Source organism: Colias eurytheme, chromosome 27, assembly GCF_061535395.1.
Source record: "Colias eurytheme isolate Ceu_HAF_F1 chromosome 27, ilColEury1 Martin Lab GWU primary, whole genome shotgun sequence".
NCBI lineage: Eukaryota > Metazoa > Arthropoda > Insecta > Lepidoptera > Pieridae > Colias > Colias eurytheme.
In genome coordinates, this window is record NC_143006.1 from 5433233 (window position 1) to 5450061 (window position 16829).

At 33.0% G+C, this 16829-nt stretch overlaps 2 protein-coding genes across 2 annotated transcripts in view; one reads left to right on the top strand and one right to left on the bottom strand.

The window, feature by feature from the left end:
• Positions 1–1672: 1672 nt before the first annotated feature.
• Positions 1673–11921, bottom strand: LOC149896913 (catalase-A-like). The gene is made up of 3 exons (XM_090117114.1): positions 11829–11921; positions 3912–4160; positions 1673–3505 (listed from the first exon to the last, which is right to left on the bottom strand). Exons 2-3 carry the CDS (start codon positions 4047–4049, stop codon positions 2075–2077), a joined length of 1569 nt encoding a protein of 522 aa, XP_089973240.1. The 5' UTR covers positions 4050–4160; positions 11829–11921; the 3' UTR covers positions 1673–2074.
• LOC149896914 (uncharacterized) overlaps positions 11884–16829 on the top strand; it is a 43274-nt gene continuing 38328 nt past the window's right edge. Inside the window, exon 1 of the mRNA XM_090117115.1 lies at positions 11884–12196. Coding sequence (XP_089973241.1) covers positions 11998–12196 — 199 coding nt within the window. The 5' untranslated portion in view covers positions 11884–11997. The remainder of the gene's footprint in view (positions 12197–16829) is intronic.

Consider the following 16829-nt stretch of genomic DNA (forward strand, 5'->3'; position numbering starts at 1 on the left):
GTAAATGTTAAAATAATTTGGAAAATCCAAAAGTGCACGCCTCATAATTTTTTTTTAATAAATATTTATTAATTATTATTTTTGTTTATTTAATAACAATTAAACCACATCGAATCAGACCCTGAAAAATGAAAGGGTTCTATTCCTGAGCATACTCAAGCGTAAGAGCAAAAAAAATAATTTGGAAAATCCAAAAGTGCACGCCTCATAATTTTTTTTTAATAAATATTTATTAATTATTATTTTTGTTTATTTAATAACAATTAAACCACATCGAATCAGACCCTGAAAAATGAAAGGGTTCTATTCCTGAGCATACTCAAGCGTAAGAGAAAAAAAAAGACTCGATTAGTAAAGTATTTCGGTCGCTATCGTGTTAACAAGAAAAAGGATCCGCACATACAGACACACGGACGTCCAAGACAGAACTTTTTTAAACTGTTTTTTAACTAGTTTAAATAACAAAAATGACATCAAAAATATCATGAACGTTAAAAATAGTGTTTTTTCTTAATATGTGTGTGTATGTATTATCTTACAAGTGCAATGTATGATACATAAAGACATTCTAAGTTTGAAAAATCATATGTTTTGCGCGAAGTGACAGTAGTACCCACCTCAACGCTTCGCTTATGAGGCGTGCAATATGTTATGACGATTCATAAATGCTTCTAGAAGAATTCTAATTGAATGAATAAACGTTTGACTTTGAATTATATCAGTATTTTATCACGGAATACTAATACGCTCTAACATTTATGCTAAATTTTATTAAGATCTGATTAGCCCCTTTTTCTAGAGGAGCAACAACTAATAACCATCCATCCAACGTTCCATCCAAACATACATTTATACAACATACATACAGATATGACATTACAATCTTTTACGAAACATCCAACTCGCACTTGGCCGTATTTCCATCCAACGCTCGACGAAATGCATGATTTATGAGTCAGATTGAAATTCAACATTATATATCGAACATTGCAAGTATATTTTTATTTTTTATCAATTATTTATATTCTATAAGAATTCTTTATTGTCATTCAATTCAATTGACATTGAAATCGGAAGATTTGATAATGTCATAATCTTGGTCATAATTAATTATCAATTATCAATTAACTAGCTTTCCGCCCGCGGCTTCGCCCGCGTTTTCAAAGAAAAACCCGTTCCCGTAGGATTTCCGGATAAAACCTATCCTATGTCCTTTCTCGGGTATCAAAATATCTCTATTCCAAATTTCATGCAAATTGGTTCAGTAGTTAAGGCGTGATTGAGTAACAGACAGACAGACAGAGTTACTTTCGCATTTATAATATTAGTATGGATTAATTATAATCAATATTAAAAACGGATTACACTAAAAATCATAGATAATATAATACTCTACTCTAAAAAATGTCTTTGAGTTAATAAGTAGTAAATTTTAAAGTATTGGTAATTGGTTAGATTTTAATTAATTTTCACTGTTATCTAAGACTAGCTGCGCTTCGCGGTTTCACCCGCATGGCTCCGCTCCTGTTGGTCTTAGCGTGATGATATATACGTACCGAAACAACTTTTCGAATCGGACCATTAGTTCCTGAGATAAGCGTTCGAACAAACAAAAGAACAAACAAACTCTTCAGCTTTATAATACATATTAGTAATAGTAATAAATAACATCCTATCATGGTAATTTATAAAGTAATTGGCATTATATTATAAATGTTATCAGACCAATTTTGAATATTATAGGTACTGTCTGATGAAAATGTTACACGTGTACACTGTAACTAGAGCAAGAACAGATACTTAAATATATAAAAAATGTCTGTTTGTTAAACTTGTTGTTAAACTAGATGAAAAACTATTAACGGAAATTAAAACAAAATTATTAAATAATTAAACTTTGTGTTCTTCTCTGCCTGAATGAATTCCTCATTTTTTGTCGTTAAAATTTGATATATTTTAATGACTGAAGTAATTAATGATACAACAGAAAAAATCTTGCAAAATGCATTAAAAATTTGAAGAACATTTTATTTGAATAGTTGTAACATATGATTGAAGCCATGAACACTATTTATTAAAAGTTTATATTACAAGCTGGTTCCCTCTGATATTCTTTTAACGCTTGATACACCCGACTCCCAAGATCCCGGTCAATTTGTGTAAATATTTTAACAGCTCTCTCACGCAGCAATGGTATAGTTGGACCCAGGCTATCTATAAGATTACTCATAAAGCGTTCCTTCTCTCCGTCAGACATTTTTCGATACTGCTGACCGGCTTGTGCTGTATTATTTGGTTCCTTCTGGACAATCTCTATCAATTTCGATCTATTCATATCCGTATATGCTTTTGGTCCATTGAAAGAGTTGGGATAATAATTTGGAGTGTCTTCCCCGTTATCACCTACAGGTCGTTTTCCGTCTCTAATATAAGTGTTGGCTTCGATCGGACGATTAACTTTGATTTTATTGACGTTAACATCTAAACGGTACATATGAGTGTCTCGATAGACGAAGGTTCGTGCTTGGAAAAGCTTATCTGGAGCTCCGTCTATACCGGGTACCAAATTGCAAGGGCAGAACGCCAGTTGTTCTACTTCTGCGAACTGGTTGACTGGGTTTTTATTTAGAACCAATTTGCCGACTTCTGTGAGAGGATATTCGTCTGTAGGCAGTTCTATTGTCACATCAAATACATCGATGTCACTGTTCAATGCTTGTTCTAAAGTCAGTATCTGTAGGTAAAATGTCCAGCTCACTTGCTTTCCACACGCAATCGCTTCGTACAAATCTCTACTGAAATAGTCGGGATCGGTTGCATCCAGATATCTAGCTTCTTCTGTTGTTATACTGGCTCTACCTGCATCGGGTTGGAAATGTAATCTAGCGAAGTATATATCACCTTCTTTGTTCTGCATCTGGTATGTGTGTATGCTGAATCCAGCCATATGACGATAGCCCCTCGGTATACCATCATCACCGAACACAGTAATGAACATGTTTAACGCCTCAGGATTGAGCGTTAAGAAGTCCCAAAGCATATTGTTGTCGCGTATACCGGTCGAGGGGTTTCTCCGTTGACTGTGGATAAAAGCAGGGAACAGAATTGGGTCCTTCATGACAAACATGGGAGTACTGAAGCCCAGGAAGTCGAAATTGCCTTCCTGCGTGTAGAACTTCACGGCAAATCCCCTCGCCGCTCGGAACATATCTGAGCCGCCCCGTTCCACAACAGTTGGCGAGAATCTCACGGACACCGAGGTTTTCTTGCCGATGCCGTTGAGGAAATCTGCCTTTGTGAATTGTGTTATATTGTTTGTGACTTCTAGATACCCCGTTGCACCAGTGCCCTTGCCGTGAACAACACGTTCTTGGATTCTCTCCCGTGTTAAGCGAGTCAGGGAGTCCATGAAGAAACTGTTGTACATCAGGTTTTCGTTCAATGTGGATGTGTCACGGCTCTCAACGGGTGCGCCATTGCTTGTGGTTAAACGAGTGCATACGCCCTGTAAATATTAAGTGTTAGTATATAAGTTTATCAATGGATGCCAAGTAGTTTGAAGGGTTAAGAGAAAACTGGAAAGGGAAAAAATAACTACGTTTGTTCATTATTAATAGGAGTAGTTTAAAAATAATGGTAATGTTTTAATAGGTAATATTTCTAATTGCATCTTTTTTTATTTAAAAGCAAATGTGTTTTGTAAGAAATGATAAAACACGTTTAAATTTATTGCATTTTGCTTAAAAAAGCTGGTAATAAAAATCTATTTGGCAAAATTCAAAGATACCAAAATAGTCGTCGTACTCCATGATGTGACTGTATTGCCATGACGCAACCTTGAAATTTCACTCTCAACCCGCCTAAAGAAGTTTCACTTCAAAAAATTACTAATAAGTATTTTAAGTACTTACCTCAGTTCTCTTCTTGTATAATAAAATTTGATCTCGAACAGGGTCTAGTGTCTCATCGCATTGCCATGACAGACTAATTAATAGCAGTATAATAAAAATTTGTATTTTTTTAATTTTTTTTAGAATTTTCACCAACATTGTGAACGGAATGAATAGAATTTGCTATCGCCTTTGTTATTTATATGTTTGAAAATTACTTATATACATACAGGTGTTCAAATATTTTATTTAGTTGTCAGGAAATTAGAACTAAAAACAGATTTTTTTTAGTATTTTGCTGTTATTTCAGCAGTCAATAATCTTGATATTGATATTAAAATAATGAATAGGTATGTCAGAGAATATGAATCTTTTTTTCATGCCAAAAAACAATAAATTGCCTTAAGAGCGTTCATGCCCTAGAATCTGATTGCCGGAAATGCTGATTTCAGAACTACGAAAATAATATGACTTATTAAGTTTTTAGTAATTATATTTATATAATATTATTTGTAACTTCATAATTTGTTTCTTGGCTGAAAAAAAAAATCTACATTTTGAGTATAGTTTGCCCATTACAAAGGTTTTTTCACAGGACATTTTTGGAATTCATGGTCGAAGCTTTACGCAGACGCTTTAAAAAAAAAGACGTGTGGCACTCGGAGACTGCCGCGGTAAAGCTATTGCATAGAATCGAATATTTGTGCCGTAGGAGTGGGTGGTGTTAGGTTTTTTTCGTTACGAAATTTTTACATTCGGCTGCCGCGCTCAGTCTGAGATAAAAGCTATGCATTATGCAATAACTTAAAAATCGTAGGTCAATTTTTATTTTTTATATCCATATCAATAAAGAACTCTTACTTGTTAAGAAACATATTATAATAAACGGTAAATAAGGTCTCAATAACAAAAAAATCTGAGCATGTACATATTACATAAAAAGGTTGTTACTGGGTATTCCAAAACTTGAAAAAAAAATTAAAATAGAACACTCTATGTTTTCACTTTTTGATATTTATTATAATAATTAATAGTTATACGTATATAATGTATTCTTTTAGTGGTTCCGTTTATATTAAAATTGATAAAAACGTAATATATGTTTCCACTGTTATCAACTCATCCGAGACAACTTTGTGGCGTTCGTTAGCACAGTTTCGTGTAGAAAAAAATGAAATTTAAAATTGTAATTTTCCATTAAGATGCCAGTAGTATATATATATACAAATATAGTATACTAGCGGTCCGCCCCGGCTTCGCCCGTGGTATATATTTACGTTTTCTCTACATAATAACCATCCTCGTACTTCAAGGAATACAATAAAAAAAGAATTATCGAAATCGGGTCAGCCGTTCTCGAGTTATGCGCTTACCAACACATTTTGCGATTCATTTTTATATATAAGAAGAAGAAGAAGAAGAAGATAGTATATAAACTCTTATTATTTATTATAGTTTATACGTTAAAACCAATCATAATTTCATACAGTTTCTACCGTTTCGTAGAGGGCGTTTATTTTGATCTAAAAAGTTCCCATGATAAAATAATCAATCGCTGCAAATTGTAGAATTTTATTTAAACTTCTAAAAAAATCTTTGTATTAATTAGGGATGTAACGATACCGATACCGATATATCGGTATCGCCGATTAGAAAACAACCGATATCGAAATCAAATATTTTAAAAAGCGCGCCGAATGAATGAGGCGGTAGGCAGCCCGCGCGCGGACACTTTGTTTTCTGAATAAAAATCTACCAATAGTAAACTTTGATTTCTTACTGACTTTATGTAATACTTTAACTGACTTTGTAAAATGATATTACTAAATTAATGTTTTCTTTGTTCTTTGAGTTTGCATTTTTATTAAAAAAAATACGATTTACAGTCGAGTTGTGTAGGAGTTGTCGAGTTGTCTCTGTTGGTGTAGGTAACTTTTATGCATAATAAGTGCATAATCTATAATTTATTTACCAAGCTATCGATATAAGTATTGGTATCGGTATCGCCGATTATATACAGTAATATCGGTATCAGTATCGTATCGGCAAAATCATCTATCATTAAAACTAGTAATGTAACATCACTAGTTTTAATAATCGGAAGATAAAACAAACAAATATAAATATTTTTATCAGATTCAGCCAGCGAGATATATATGTAATATGTATTTAGATATAACTTAAGATATTATATGAATATAATCTTTCTCTGATTAATATTTAGTTTTATAGCAAAATTTTCCCATTTATATCTATGATAGCGCTCTTGATTATATTTTAAAAGTACCTATATCAATTGGATTAAAGTATTAAAAATCATTTAATTATTATCAATTAATGATCAAAACAACACAAATAAGATAACTCGTGCGATCACTCCCACCACTCGAATAGTTGTTTTGATCGTCATTTAAATAACGGACGGCAGCAGTTGCGCAGCATTCTTGTCTTGATTTTGGTCGCGTAAAGATGTCTAAGAAATATTATTGCTATTTTACTGGTTAGTTAAAGTTAAAAAATTCATTTATGGGTCAAGGTATACGCTTTTACAACATAATTCCTGATAGTATTAAAGAGTAGTGCTAAATTTAAAACTTTTATAATAAACTAGCTTCCGCCCGCGTGGTGTTTTGATATAAGGTAGCCTATGTTTTTTTCAGGGTCTAAAGATTGTCTGTGCCAAATTTCATCAAAATCGGTTGAGAGGTTTAAGCGGGAAAGCGTAACAGACAGACAGACAGAGTTACTTTCGCATTTATAATATTAGTAGGGATGTATTAGATCGGAGAGCCTGTTATAGCACTAAGGAATATATGGAAGATGAAAATCCATGGTGGGTTGTCGCGAACCACAGGACAGTTCTTTGGCATATTATGATATAATAAGTAAATTAATATTGACATGATTTTAAAATAACAACTATGGAGTTTCTTGTCAGTTCTTCTCCAATCTCCATAGATACTGCTTTCCGAATCGGTGGTAAATGTTACAATATGTAATGACGTTTCCAAAGTTCTTCTAGAAGAAGTCTAATTGAATAAATAAATGTTTGAGTTTGAATTATATCAGTATTTTATCACGGAATATCAATACGCTCTAACATGTATGGTAAATTTTATTACCATCTGATTAGCCGTTTTTCTAGAGGAGCAACAACTAATAACCATCCATCCAACGTTCCATCCAAACATACATACAGACAATCTTGTACAGAAACATCCAACTTGCACTTGGCCGTATTTCCATCCAACGCTACTTACCTATCAGTTTTAATTATGTCAGCTAAGTTAAAGCAATTCAACTCGACTTTATCCAAGTTCTATCTATACATTGCTTCTTCAATGGGCAAAGTGCAATTCTGTGTACGTTGTAATTGAGCAATGTAATGCATGTATGTGTTTGTATCGTGTTATAAAGGTTGGGTTTTATTGATCGATAGGTGATGTTACGTTGAAGTATTTGCTTGTAGTTTTGAGATGTGATATGTAGAAAGATTCGTTTTATATATATGTTACCGGAAATGTATGTAATCCGTCATTGTATACAATTCCTAGGAAATGTATATGTCGTGGCCATATCGTAGATTTGCTCATTTCATGATATGATCGATCATTTCACGAAATAGTCGCATTTCATGAAATGGCCAACATAGTTTGATCAGATCGTTAAATCGTCAACGTTTCACGATTTGGCCAGATCGTTAAGGGGGCGCATAAAGCAAAATAACCAATCTTCTATTAGATGATACGTGTAATATTCAAGACCAAATCTAAAAAATAAAATATATATCAAACTAGATGATATGTTCAACGATTCTGTTTAATCAAAAACATAAAATATTAAAATTTACTCGATAAAAAAAATCACCAAGTTAGCTCTAATTTTCACACTTTTACGTTTTCTACTTGACATGGTAATACTTATTATGATTTTTTTTTCATAAACAATTATATTAAAACATTTGCAAGATATTTGTCAGAGCATTTTGTGTAATTACTTTTAGTTTTGGTTTTATCTGCGATAAACCACTTTTGGCGCTCTTTTTTTCTCGAGATAAACGTTTGGTTTTGTCACGATAAAAGTGACTAAAGTTTAGTAACTTTTATCGTGTTAAGTAAGCGCAACCCGCGCTTAATGTTAAACCCTGTCTAAAATTGTTTGTGGTAAGACCATATTATTATGTGTCTAATTTGACGGGATCAATGTACAATGTAGTGACTAATACATATAAATTGTCCACAGTCTGTCTGTACATCTCCGTTCACATACAAACACAAGGACACACGAGTGTGACATCTGCCAAAGGAGGTTTTTAAGACAATCCACGATGAAAAATCATATGAAATTCGTGCATAGGAATGGTGATATATCGTGCGACAAATGTATGGAAAGGTATGTAATTTATTAATTAGTTTTTGTTCCAAAATAAGAGCATATAATAGATTTGGTAGGTATGTTTAAAATAATATACTCGCCGGCATTAAAATTTAATCACCAAGTACTATACCAACTTTACAAAGAAATGCCTATTAATTAAAAAAAAATGTTGTGTGGTTTTATGAAACCACGGTAAAAGTGAAACTGTTCGAACGGTTCCGAACACTGCTTTGTGTAGCGCATGTCGCGTGACGGTCGGCTGCCGAGTAGGTATACCTACTCGGCAGCGGCAGTCGCGATACACGCGACATGCGCTACACAGACAAAAATTTTGAGACGATGTAATAAAAGTTTCACTTTAAAAAACAAATATTATAATACATAGTATCGGTGGTTATTATTAAAAATATGTAATGACGATTCGAAAGTTCTTCTAAAAGAAGTCTAATTGAATAAATAAATGTTTGTGTTTGAGTTCGAGTTTGAGGAAAATTAAATGGAATCATAAAAAAATATATTATTTTATACTACTGAGGGCCGATTTTTCAATGCTCGGATAAAACTTATCCGTCCAATAAAGTATTACACGATAATATTAAAATGCCACGAAAACTGTCAAATACAGGCAATTAGAAGTTCGAGTCGGTTAAAATGGTAGTTTTATAAATTATTCGACGAGTAAGTTTTATCCAAGCATTGAAAAATCGGCCCTTAGTGACATACGCTGTATGTTTTTAAGATAGTAAATAAATAAAATTTATTTTTTAACAGGTTCAAAACGAGGTCCGAATTCACGAGGCACAAATGTTGATATTTGAAATGTTCAAGTTAGAGGTAAGTGAAGTTATACAGGGTGTCCCACCGTCGGTATACTAAGCTCAAAGGAAATTATACCTTTGTATACGCTGAGTAACTACGTAAAAATACTTTTAAAATTCCAAATGCATTTTTTTTTCAAATAGATGAATTAATTCTTATAACTCTGAACACCCCTAATAAGCAACCCGCCCAACTTTGCCACATTAAAAAAAAATAATTATTCTAATTACAATCATCTTTATTTACCAAAATATAGAACCTTTTTATTTATAACAAGTTATTATTTGAGGTGAAAAATATACAATAACATACTTAGTCCATAAATTATGATATTTTGGGAATTTTTTACAGCAAATATTTTATTAATTTTCACGCATGTTTAATTATATTAATGTTATTCTTCTAATATATAAAATTCTCGTGTCGCGGTGTTTGTACTTCAATTCCTGCGAAATGGCTTGACAAATTCTGAGAATCTGACATCTATTTTTCATACCCCTAAAATATAAGGTTACATCATCAGCCCATATACGTTCTCACTGCTGGGACACGGGATCCATGGGAACGGGAACTATGCGGCTTTTGACTTTTGAGTCGATTTGAAGAATGAAATAACAATTTTTTTTTATTTTTAGTTCGATTTCTGGTCGAAGCAAGTGAATTTTCGAAAATCTTTGCAGTTCTCTTTCTTTTTAAAAATAAAAAATGCTTCCTTTCAGCAAAATTTGCAATCTTCAGTATATGAAGTACCTACTTTCCCTCCAGGGCCCATCGAAAATTTCCACACTGTTTTATAGCCCATCTATAAGCTTAGCATTCCTTGATAAATTGACTAACTGTGAAATTATTTCTCAAATCGGACCCGTGGTTCCTGGTGACAGTGGATTAGCGCGTTCAAACTAACAAAAGTCTTCAGATTTCAGGTTAATAGTAATAATATTAGTATACCAAGGTTGTACTGTTGTACATATTTAATTATTTAGATGTCTTAAAACTATACTGTAGAGCAATATTTTAAAGTTCTAATAAGTAAGTAGCATTTCGTCCACGGCCTCGCATAGTTTAAAGTTTAAACCTTACTACTGAACCGATTACAATGAAATTTTGCACACATATAGAGGGTAACTTGGATTAACAAAAAAACACGCTTAAACTCATGAAATTATTGCATTGTCACCGTACTTGATGAGTGTACAAAGTTTGAATTAAATCTGCCCATTTAAATAGGGTCAAAATCAAGTCGACACGTCATATATTTGAAGCTAATAAAAGCGTGTTAAAAATGAAAATTGTTGCATACATTTTTGAGTTTATCGCGAACAGACATACAGACAGGACGGAAACCTTTGTTTCATAATAATATGTAGTGACTAGTGATATATCATTATATGCGTGTTGAATTTATTAATCAAGTATAAATACAGTATTCCTATAACAGACAATTTTCCTTTTTAAAGTCGACTAAAAGGAGCAATTTAGAAAATTATGATTTCTCCTTACAAGCAATAATTTAATTCAAAGAAGCTTGAATATAATGAAACTATATCGTTGATGATAATGACATTCATAGAATTGCAATAAGCATGTAATATACTAATATAAGTGTGTAATTTTTAGAATTTTATATCTATTGATATAGGAACTATTTTAGCTTGACAAGTGTCTTGGTGCAATGGTTAACGCGTGAGCGTAGAGCCGACGGGTTCTAGGTTCGATTCTCGGGGACAATAAAGTCTCGGACGCGTATGAAAATATGTTATTAGAAAAAGTTAAAGAAAATCGATCATTGAAAAGATGTGAAATGCATCTGCCCCATATCCCAAAAGGCGACACTTTTAACACGGTTATATTAGCTTTGTATGTTTGTATGTAACCGACTCCTGACTCGATTTTGATCCACTGTAAACGGACAGATTTAAATCAAACTTTGTACCTAATTTCGTAGGTTTATCTTAGTTTTTTTTTAACTATAGGTATATACTAATTATTAGTTCTGACGCTACCATTACATACCTGCTTATGTCGTAAGCAATATGCTGTAGCCTGTAGGTGTAGATAACATCGTCATGTTATGTAAATATAAATCAAGACAGATAAAAATAACCTTTTTTGTTTACTTAGGTATAGGTATACCTAAAGGTTATTTTTATTTATAAACTAGCGGTCCGCCCCGGCTTCGCCCGTGGTACATATTTACGTTTTCTCTACATAAAAACCATCCTCGTACTTCAAGGAATATAATAAAAAAAGAATTATCGAAATCGGTTCAGCCATTCTCGAGTTATGCGCTTACCAACACATTTTGCGATTCATTTTTATATATAAGAAGATTATAAGCTTCGTCTTTAGATAAAGCAAATTATAGTTTTTCTAAGGTCAATATTTCACCATAATGCATAAATAAATTACCTAACTACATAACTATTATAAAAATTACATTTTAAAGTACATAATATATAAGAGCGTTTATATACGATAAATTAACTCCTTTCCTCTTGGTAGCGATTGTATGACTCAACTTGTTCTATATAATTTTATTTTAAATCTGTCATTAGTCATTACATTCTATGCAGACGTTTTTACATAACTATAACTAATTTAATTTAACTTTTCAATACCTTTTTCGCATATTTAACAATTTAAACATTGTTTGTGCGTTTTATGCGTTCATTTGTTGAATAAAGATTTATTAGCCGCTTATTTATTTATTAGTACGAGGAAGATATCGCAACAAGCTAACACCTATACTATACGGCGAGGCGGCCATGTTGCCCGCTGCGCCTTCCTAACCCGCCAGTTTCACGCGGGCATTCGGACGCACGTATCGCGTTCCGCGTTCGCGTCGCGACTGACGCAACTGAACCAGCCGCGTTCGAAATTCGAAAATTCGAATTTATATTTTTTTTCCACCATGGTCCGGACCAAGGACGGCGACGGCGGCATAAAAAGTTGCTCCATAGTGTCCGAAGTGCAAAAGAGGCCGTGTCTATTCGATACCAACCACACGAACTATGGAGATAGAGCTGAAAAATTGCGGTGCTGGGAGGAAGTTTGCGAGAGCGTAGTGCCTGGCTGGTTCACGCTGCCGGAGACTGAGAAGCTGGCGGCGGGTATGTTATGCTACCTTGCCCATTTGCGGATGTATGTTGGCGCGGGCAGCGCGTGCGGTGCCGGCGACACGCGCAACCGGTCGGGTTGCACGGCGCGTTCGACTTGCGTGCTCTTTGTTCGGTCGGGATGCTTTCGAAACGTACCTAGTTCGAATTAACGTGTGCGCTAAGTAAAAACACGTGCTGTTTGCACTTTATGAAATTTTTATAGCGGCCATTTTGTTATCTAAATTTGAAATTCATTTTCTATAATAATTGTACAGGTCAATATTGCAAGGTTGTTGTGAGAAAATATAATCGATTGTTTTTCCGTTTTGGAGTTATGCGGCATGATTCGTACGCGCTACAAATATAATTTATCGGCCGATAACAAGTAGGTATACATAACAATATGGTGCCTAGTTATCTTTGCGGTGTAATGTAGCGTCATCTTGCAGTACAATTATAAAATCCATAAAGCAAATATTTTGAAATTCGAATATTATTTAAATTTTAAACATGAGCGAATATTTTGAAATTCGAATATCATAGACAATTCGAGAGCTACAATTTTTTTACAAATAAAAAAAATATTAAGTATAGTGATGTAAACGTTCTGAAATCCGCACAGTAATTTGAAGTGAAAGGAAGTAAAATAATGATAATAGATTTACACGCGGGCTGAGGAAATACCCGTTATGTAGGTATTAATTTGTGTCTTAGTGTGTACGTGGTCTTTTGTCACGTACATATTTTTATACATAATAAAAAAAAAATATTTTTTATATTTTTTCATTTATTCTTGTTGTTTATGGAATGGTTACATAATAATTATGATAGTATATTTATTTTTAAAGATTAAATGGATAAATTAGTTATTCATAATAATTTTAAAATTTAAATGAATAATTATTTGATATCCTGCAAATTTAATTATTTACCTACTACTTATTAGTTATGAGTAGATAAATAAATTATATGGTTATATTCTAACAAGAATAAAAAATGCACCTTGCATCATTTTTCCGTAACAGTAAAATTTTATAAGTAATAAATTCGTACAATAACGCTTAATTGTGGCTTAATTTCGTAAATAATTCAAATAAAAATATAATAATTATATATTACTAGCGGTTCGCCCCGGCTTCGCCCGTGGTACATGTTTACGTTTTCTCTACATAAGAACCATCCTCGTACTTCCAGGAATATAATAAAAAAAGAATTATCGAAATCGGTTCAGCCGTTCTCGAGTTATGCGCTTACCAACACATTTTGCGATTCATTTTTATACATAAAGATTAATTAATAATGGCCTATAAAATGGCTATTAAAAAATCATAAATACTAGGAAATTTCTTTGTTAGTTTGGCCATCTATCACGACGCAAATCGCAATGGTGCGGCACATTTCTGGTTTATGATAATAATCAAAAGTAACTACAGCTCTATGAAAATTATATAGAATTTAATTATCTAACGCACCGAAAGAACAGGAAAATTCATTTTATTGCTACGTCATGTGTTTTTTAATTTATTTTAGAAACATATTCACATATGGAAATCCCAATATATGTATATAGCTACGTACCTATACAAAATTGAAGACATTTTCCGCGCGAGGCAGCTCGCTCTTCTTGGACGTGCCTTTGCTGAGAAAAACGCGGCCTATTGAATACATATTATATTAATTAACACATAATTAATTTATAATGACAATAAAAAAAATAAGACGGGTTGCACTCCGGGAGTGCCGGCAGAAGTGAAAACTTGATAATTAACGTTTTGGAATTGTATCCGTCTTACGCGTGGAATATAAGGGCTAAAAAAAAAAACATCCGTCTTACGCTTTTTCGATCAGGCCACGTGTCCTGACGCGAGTTTAAGATTTTATACCCAACGCCGCTAAAGAAGTTTTCACTTCAAAAAAACATTAAAAATCAGTCAAGCCGTTTTGTTTTTGACAGTATTTTGTTGTTATTTCTTTAATAAAATATGAAGTTCAATTTATAATATTACGGAGCGTGCAGACTAAATTCTAATCTTTATAAAGAACTAGGGTACTTTTCTTGGCAAGTTTTCAATAATTTTCCCCCAAAACCTTATTGCTATAAGTTAGAAAAGACATTTAAAAAAATAAATAATAGTTATGAATACGATCGATCAATTTAAGTGATACATATACTGTATAGTGTATTATGTATACTACATAATATAAAATATGTGAAAGTCTGTTGAATTTGATAGTTATCTTGATATTTCTTCTATAATGAAAATGCTGTCTAAGTACATAATATGTTAGAATTTAACAGTTGGAATTTGAATTTAAATTTAATAATTGAAAAAAATAATGGTAAAATTATTATTAAACACAGCCCCTTGTCCTTTCGTGAAAAAGTGCCTATGTCACTCTGTAAAGATGTAGATTACTAAATTTGAACAAACTTCCAAATAGGTTCAATACTGTATCCAGATATAACTATAACCTTGAGTCTTGACACCAGGGTAATGAGGTCAATACCCTGGTGAACAAATCTCAGCTTATAATAGTAAAAAGTATTAGGAATAGCACACCAGCATATTATTGCATTCGACACTGACTGATAGACAGGGGACTGACGAATTACCGTACTCATAAATTTAAATTCTAGAAACTCACTAAGACATCACTTTAGGAAGACTGATAAACTTTCTGTATTGTCACATTACATATTTAATAACATTTTATATGTACACGTTTAAACCGACTTACACCCAAAATATAGGTGATACATATTTTTATGACCACAGTAAGAAAAATAACAAGCAGGGTAAACGCTTTAACAATAGAATTCCTTATAATATTAAATACTAAATAGTGCTAAACTTGATTAAATAAATGTTTGAGACGGAATTTGATATTTTTGTATATTGAATGGCTTCGCTTCGATTAGACAAAGGCGAGCGTTCAGTTTCTGCATTCCACTTTCACTTAAAAATGTACAGTGCTGATAATTTATTTTAGCTTCGTCCGCAGAAAAATCCAAATACCACGGTTTATCAGTTGCAAAAGTCTGTTTTTAATGTTTTACTTGAAAATAACTTTTTATCTTTATTTAAAGAGCTTAATCACAAAAAGATTATGTTGCTCAGGCTGCAGGCACACACATTTTAATTTTATTAAGCATATTTAAATAAAACAATTTAAAATATGATTAAATTCATTGCATTCTACACGTGGGAAAACAAATGTTTAAACGGTGTTATTAAGAAATTATACTTCAACATAAATTATAAACAAGGATGCAAAAATAACTTTGGAACTGCAGGCATGAGTTGATCTCGTGATCTCTGTAGGAGACTGAAAAGTTATTTGCTGACTTTCGCGGTACTAATCGGTACGTATGTCACTTGATTTCTGCAACTGCAATGCCCATGATGACAATTGCAATGGCAAATTGAAATGTGTGTGTGTGTGTACTTAATGCATATTTACATGTATTTTTTATATTTTTAAAATATTACCAGATGTTACATCTTCGCTACTTGGTGTTATATAATATGTACCTACTAGCTTTCCGCCCGCGGCTTCGCCCGCTTTTTATAAAAGCTAATAAGTTATATATACTAAGACCTTGTCTAACTCGTCTTGAATTTTATGTATTAAAAAACCCGCATCAAAATCTGTTTCGTAGTTTTAAAGATTTAGGCATACAGGGATGGAGAAAGCGACTTTGTTTTATACTATTTAGTGATTGAATATCTCTATGATTATTGTATTTGCAATAATCTTACTAATATTATAAACGTGACTCCGTTTGTAACTCTATCACGCAAAACAGCTTATCAAATCTATACATATATGTATAATTTGGTACTGAGATAGATTTTAGTCTGGATTATATACTACTTTATATCTCGGTATTTTGGAGGGTTCTAGCACCGGTTTTGATGTCATCATCATCATCAGCCCATTTACGTTCCCACTGCTGGGACACGGGCCTCCTATGAGGGTACAGGCCATCCATCACGCTGGCCAAGTTGGCGGATGACACGTGTCGTCGAACTTTTGATTCTTCGACATGTCGGTTTCATCAGGATGTTTTCCTTCGCCGATCGATTCAAAGTCCGAGGCTGGCTCACCACTAAATCCATACTAATATTATAAATGCAAAAGTAACTCTGTCTGTCTGTCTGTTACTCAATCACGCCTAAAGTACTGAACCAATTTGCATGAAATTTGGTATGGAGATATTTTGATACCCGAGAAAGGACATAGGCTACCTTTTATTGCGAAATATGTACCACGGGCGAAGCCGGGGCGGACCACTAGTTAAATATATATTATAGGTATCTTTTGTTTATTTTCTGTATATTATTTTAATTAAGAATGTTCATTCATTTCATTCATTCATATAGTTATAACAATAAAAATAATTGTTGTGGTGTAGGCCTATGAGTCAATTTGTTCGTATAAGGAAACAGCTTGATTGCTTACGTCACGTTGTCATTTCTTTTCAACGGTGAAGATTTCGACACTTGTTCAAAGTTGATACAAATTTTTGTGTGGAACAGAAATGAGGAAACTTAAGTCACGTTAAAGATGAAAGGTACTGAGGCTTTTCTTGTTACTGTGTACATAATTTATTTGTTACTAGCTGTGCCGCGCGGTTTCACCC

What these genes read in the sequence shown, in the direction of transcription:
- LOC149896913 (XM_090117114.1), bottom strand. Translation starts at nt 4,049, where the DNA reads ATGTTGGTGAAAATTCTAAAAAAAATTAAAAAAATACAAATTTTTATT. An exon ending in TATACAAGAAGAGAACTGAG is followed by an intron (nt 3,506 to 3,911) that starts GTAAGTACTTAA and finishes TAATATTTACAG; the next exon opens with GGCGTATGCACTCGTTTAAC.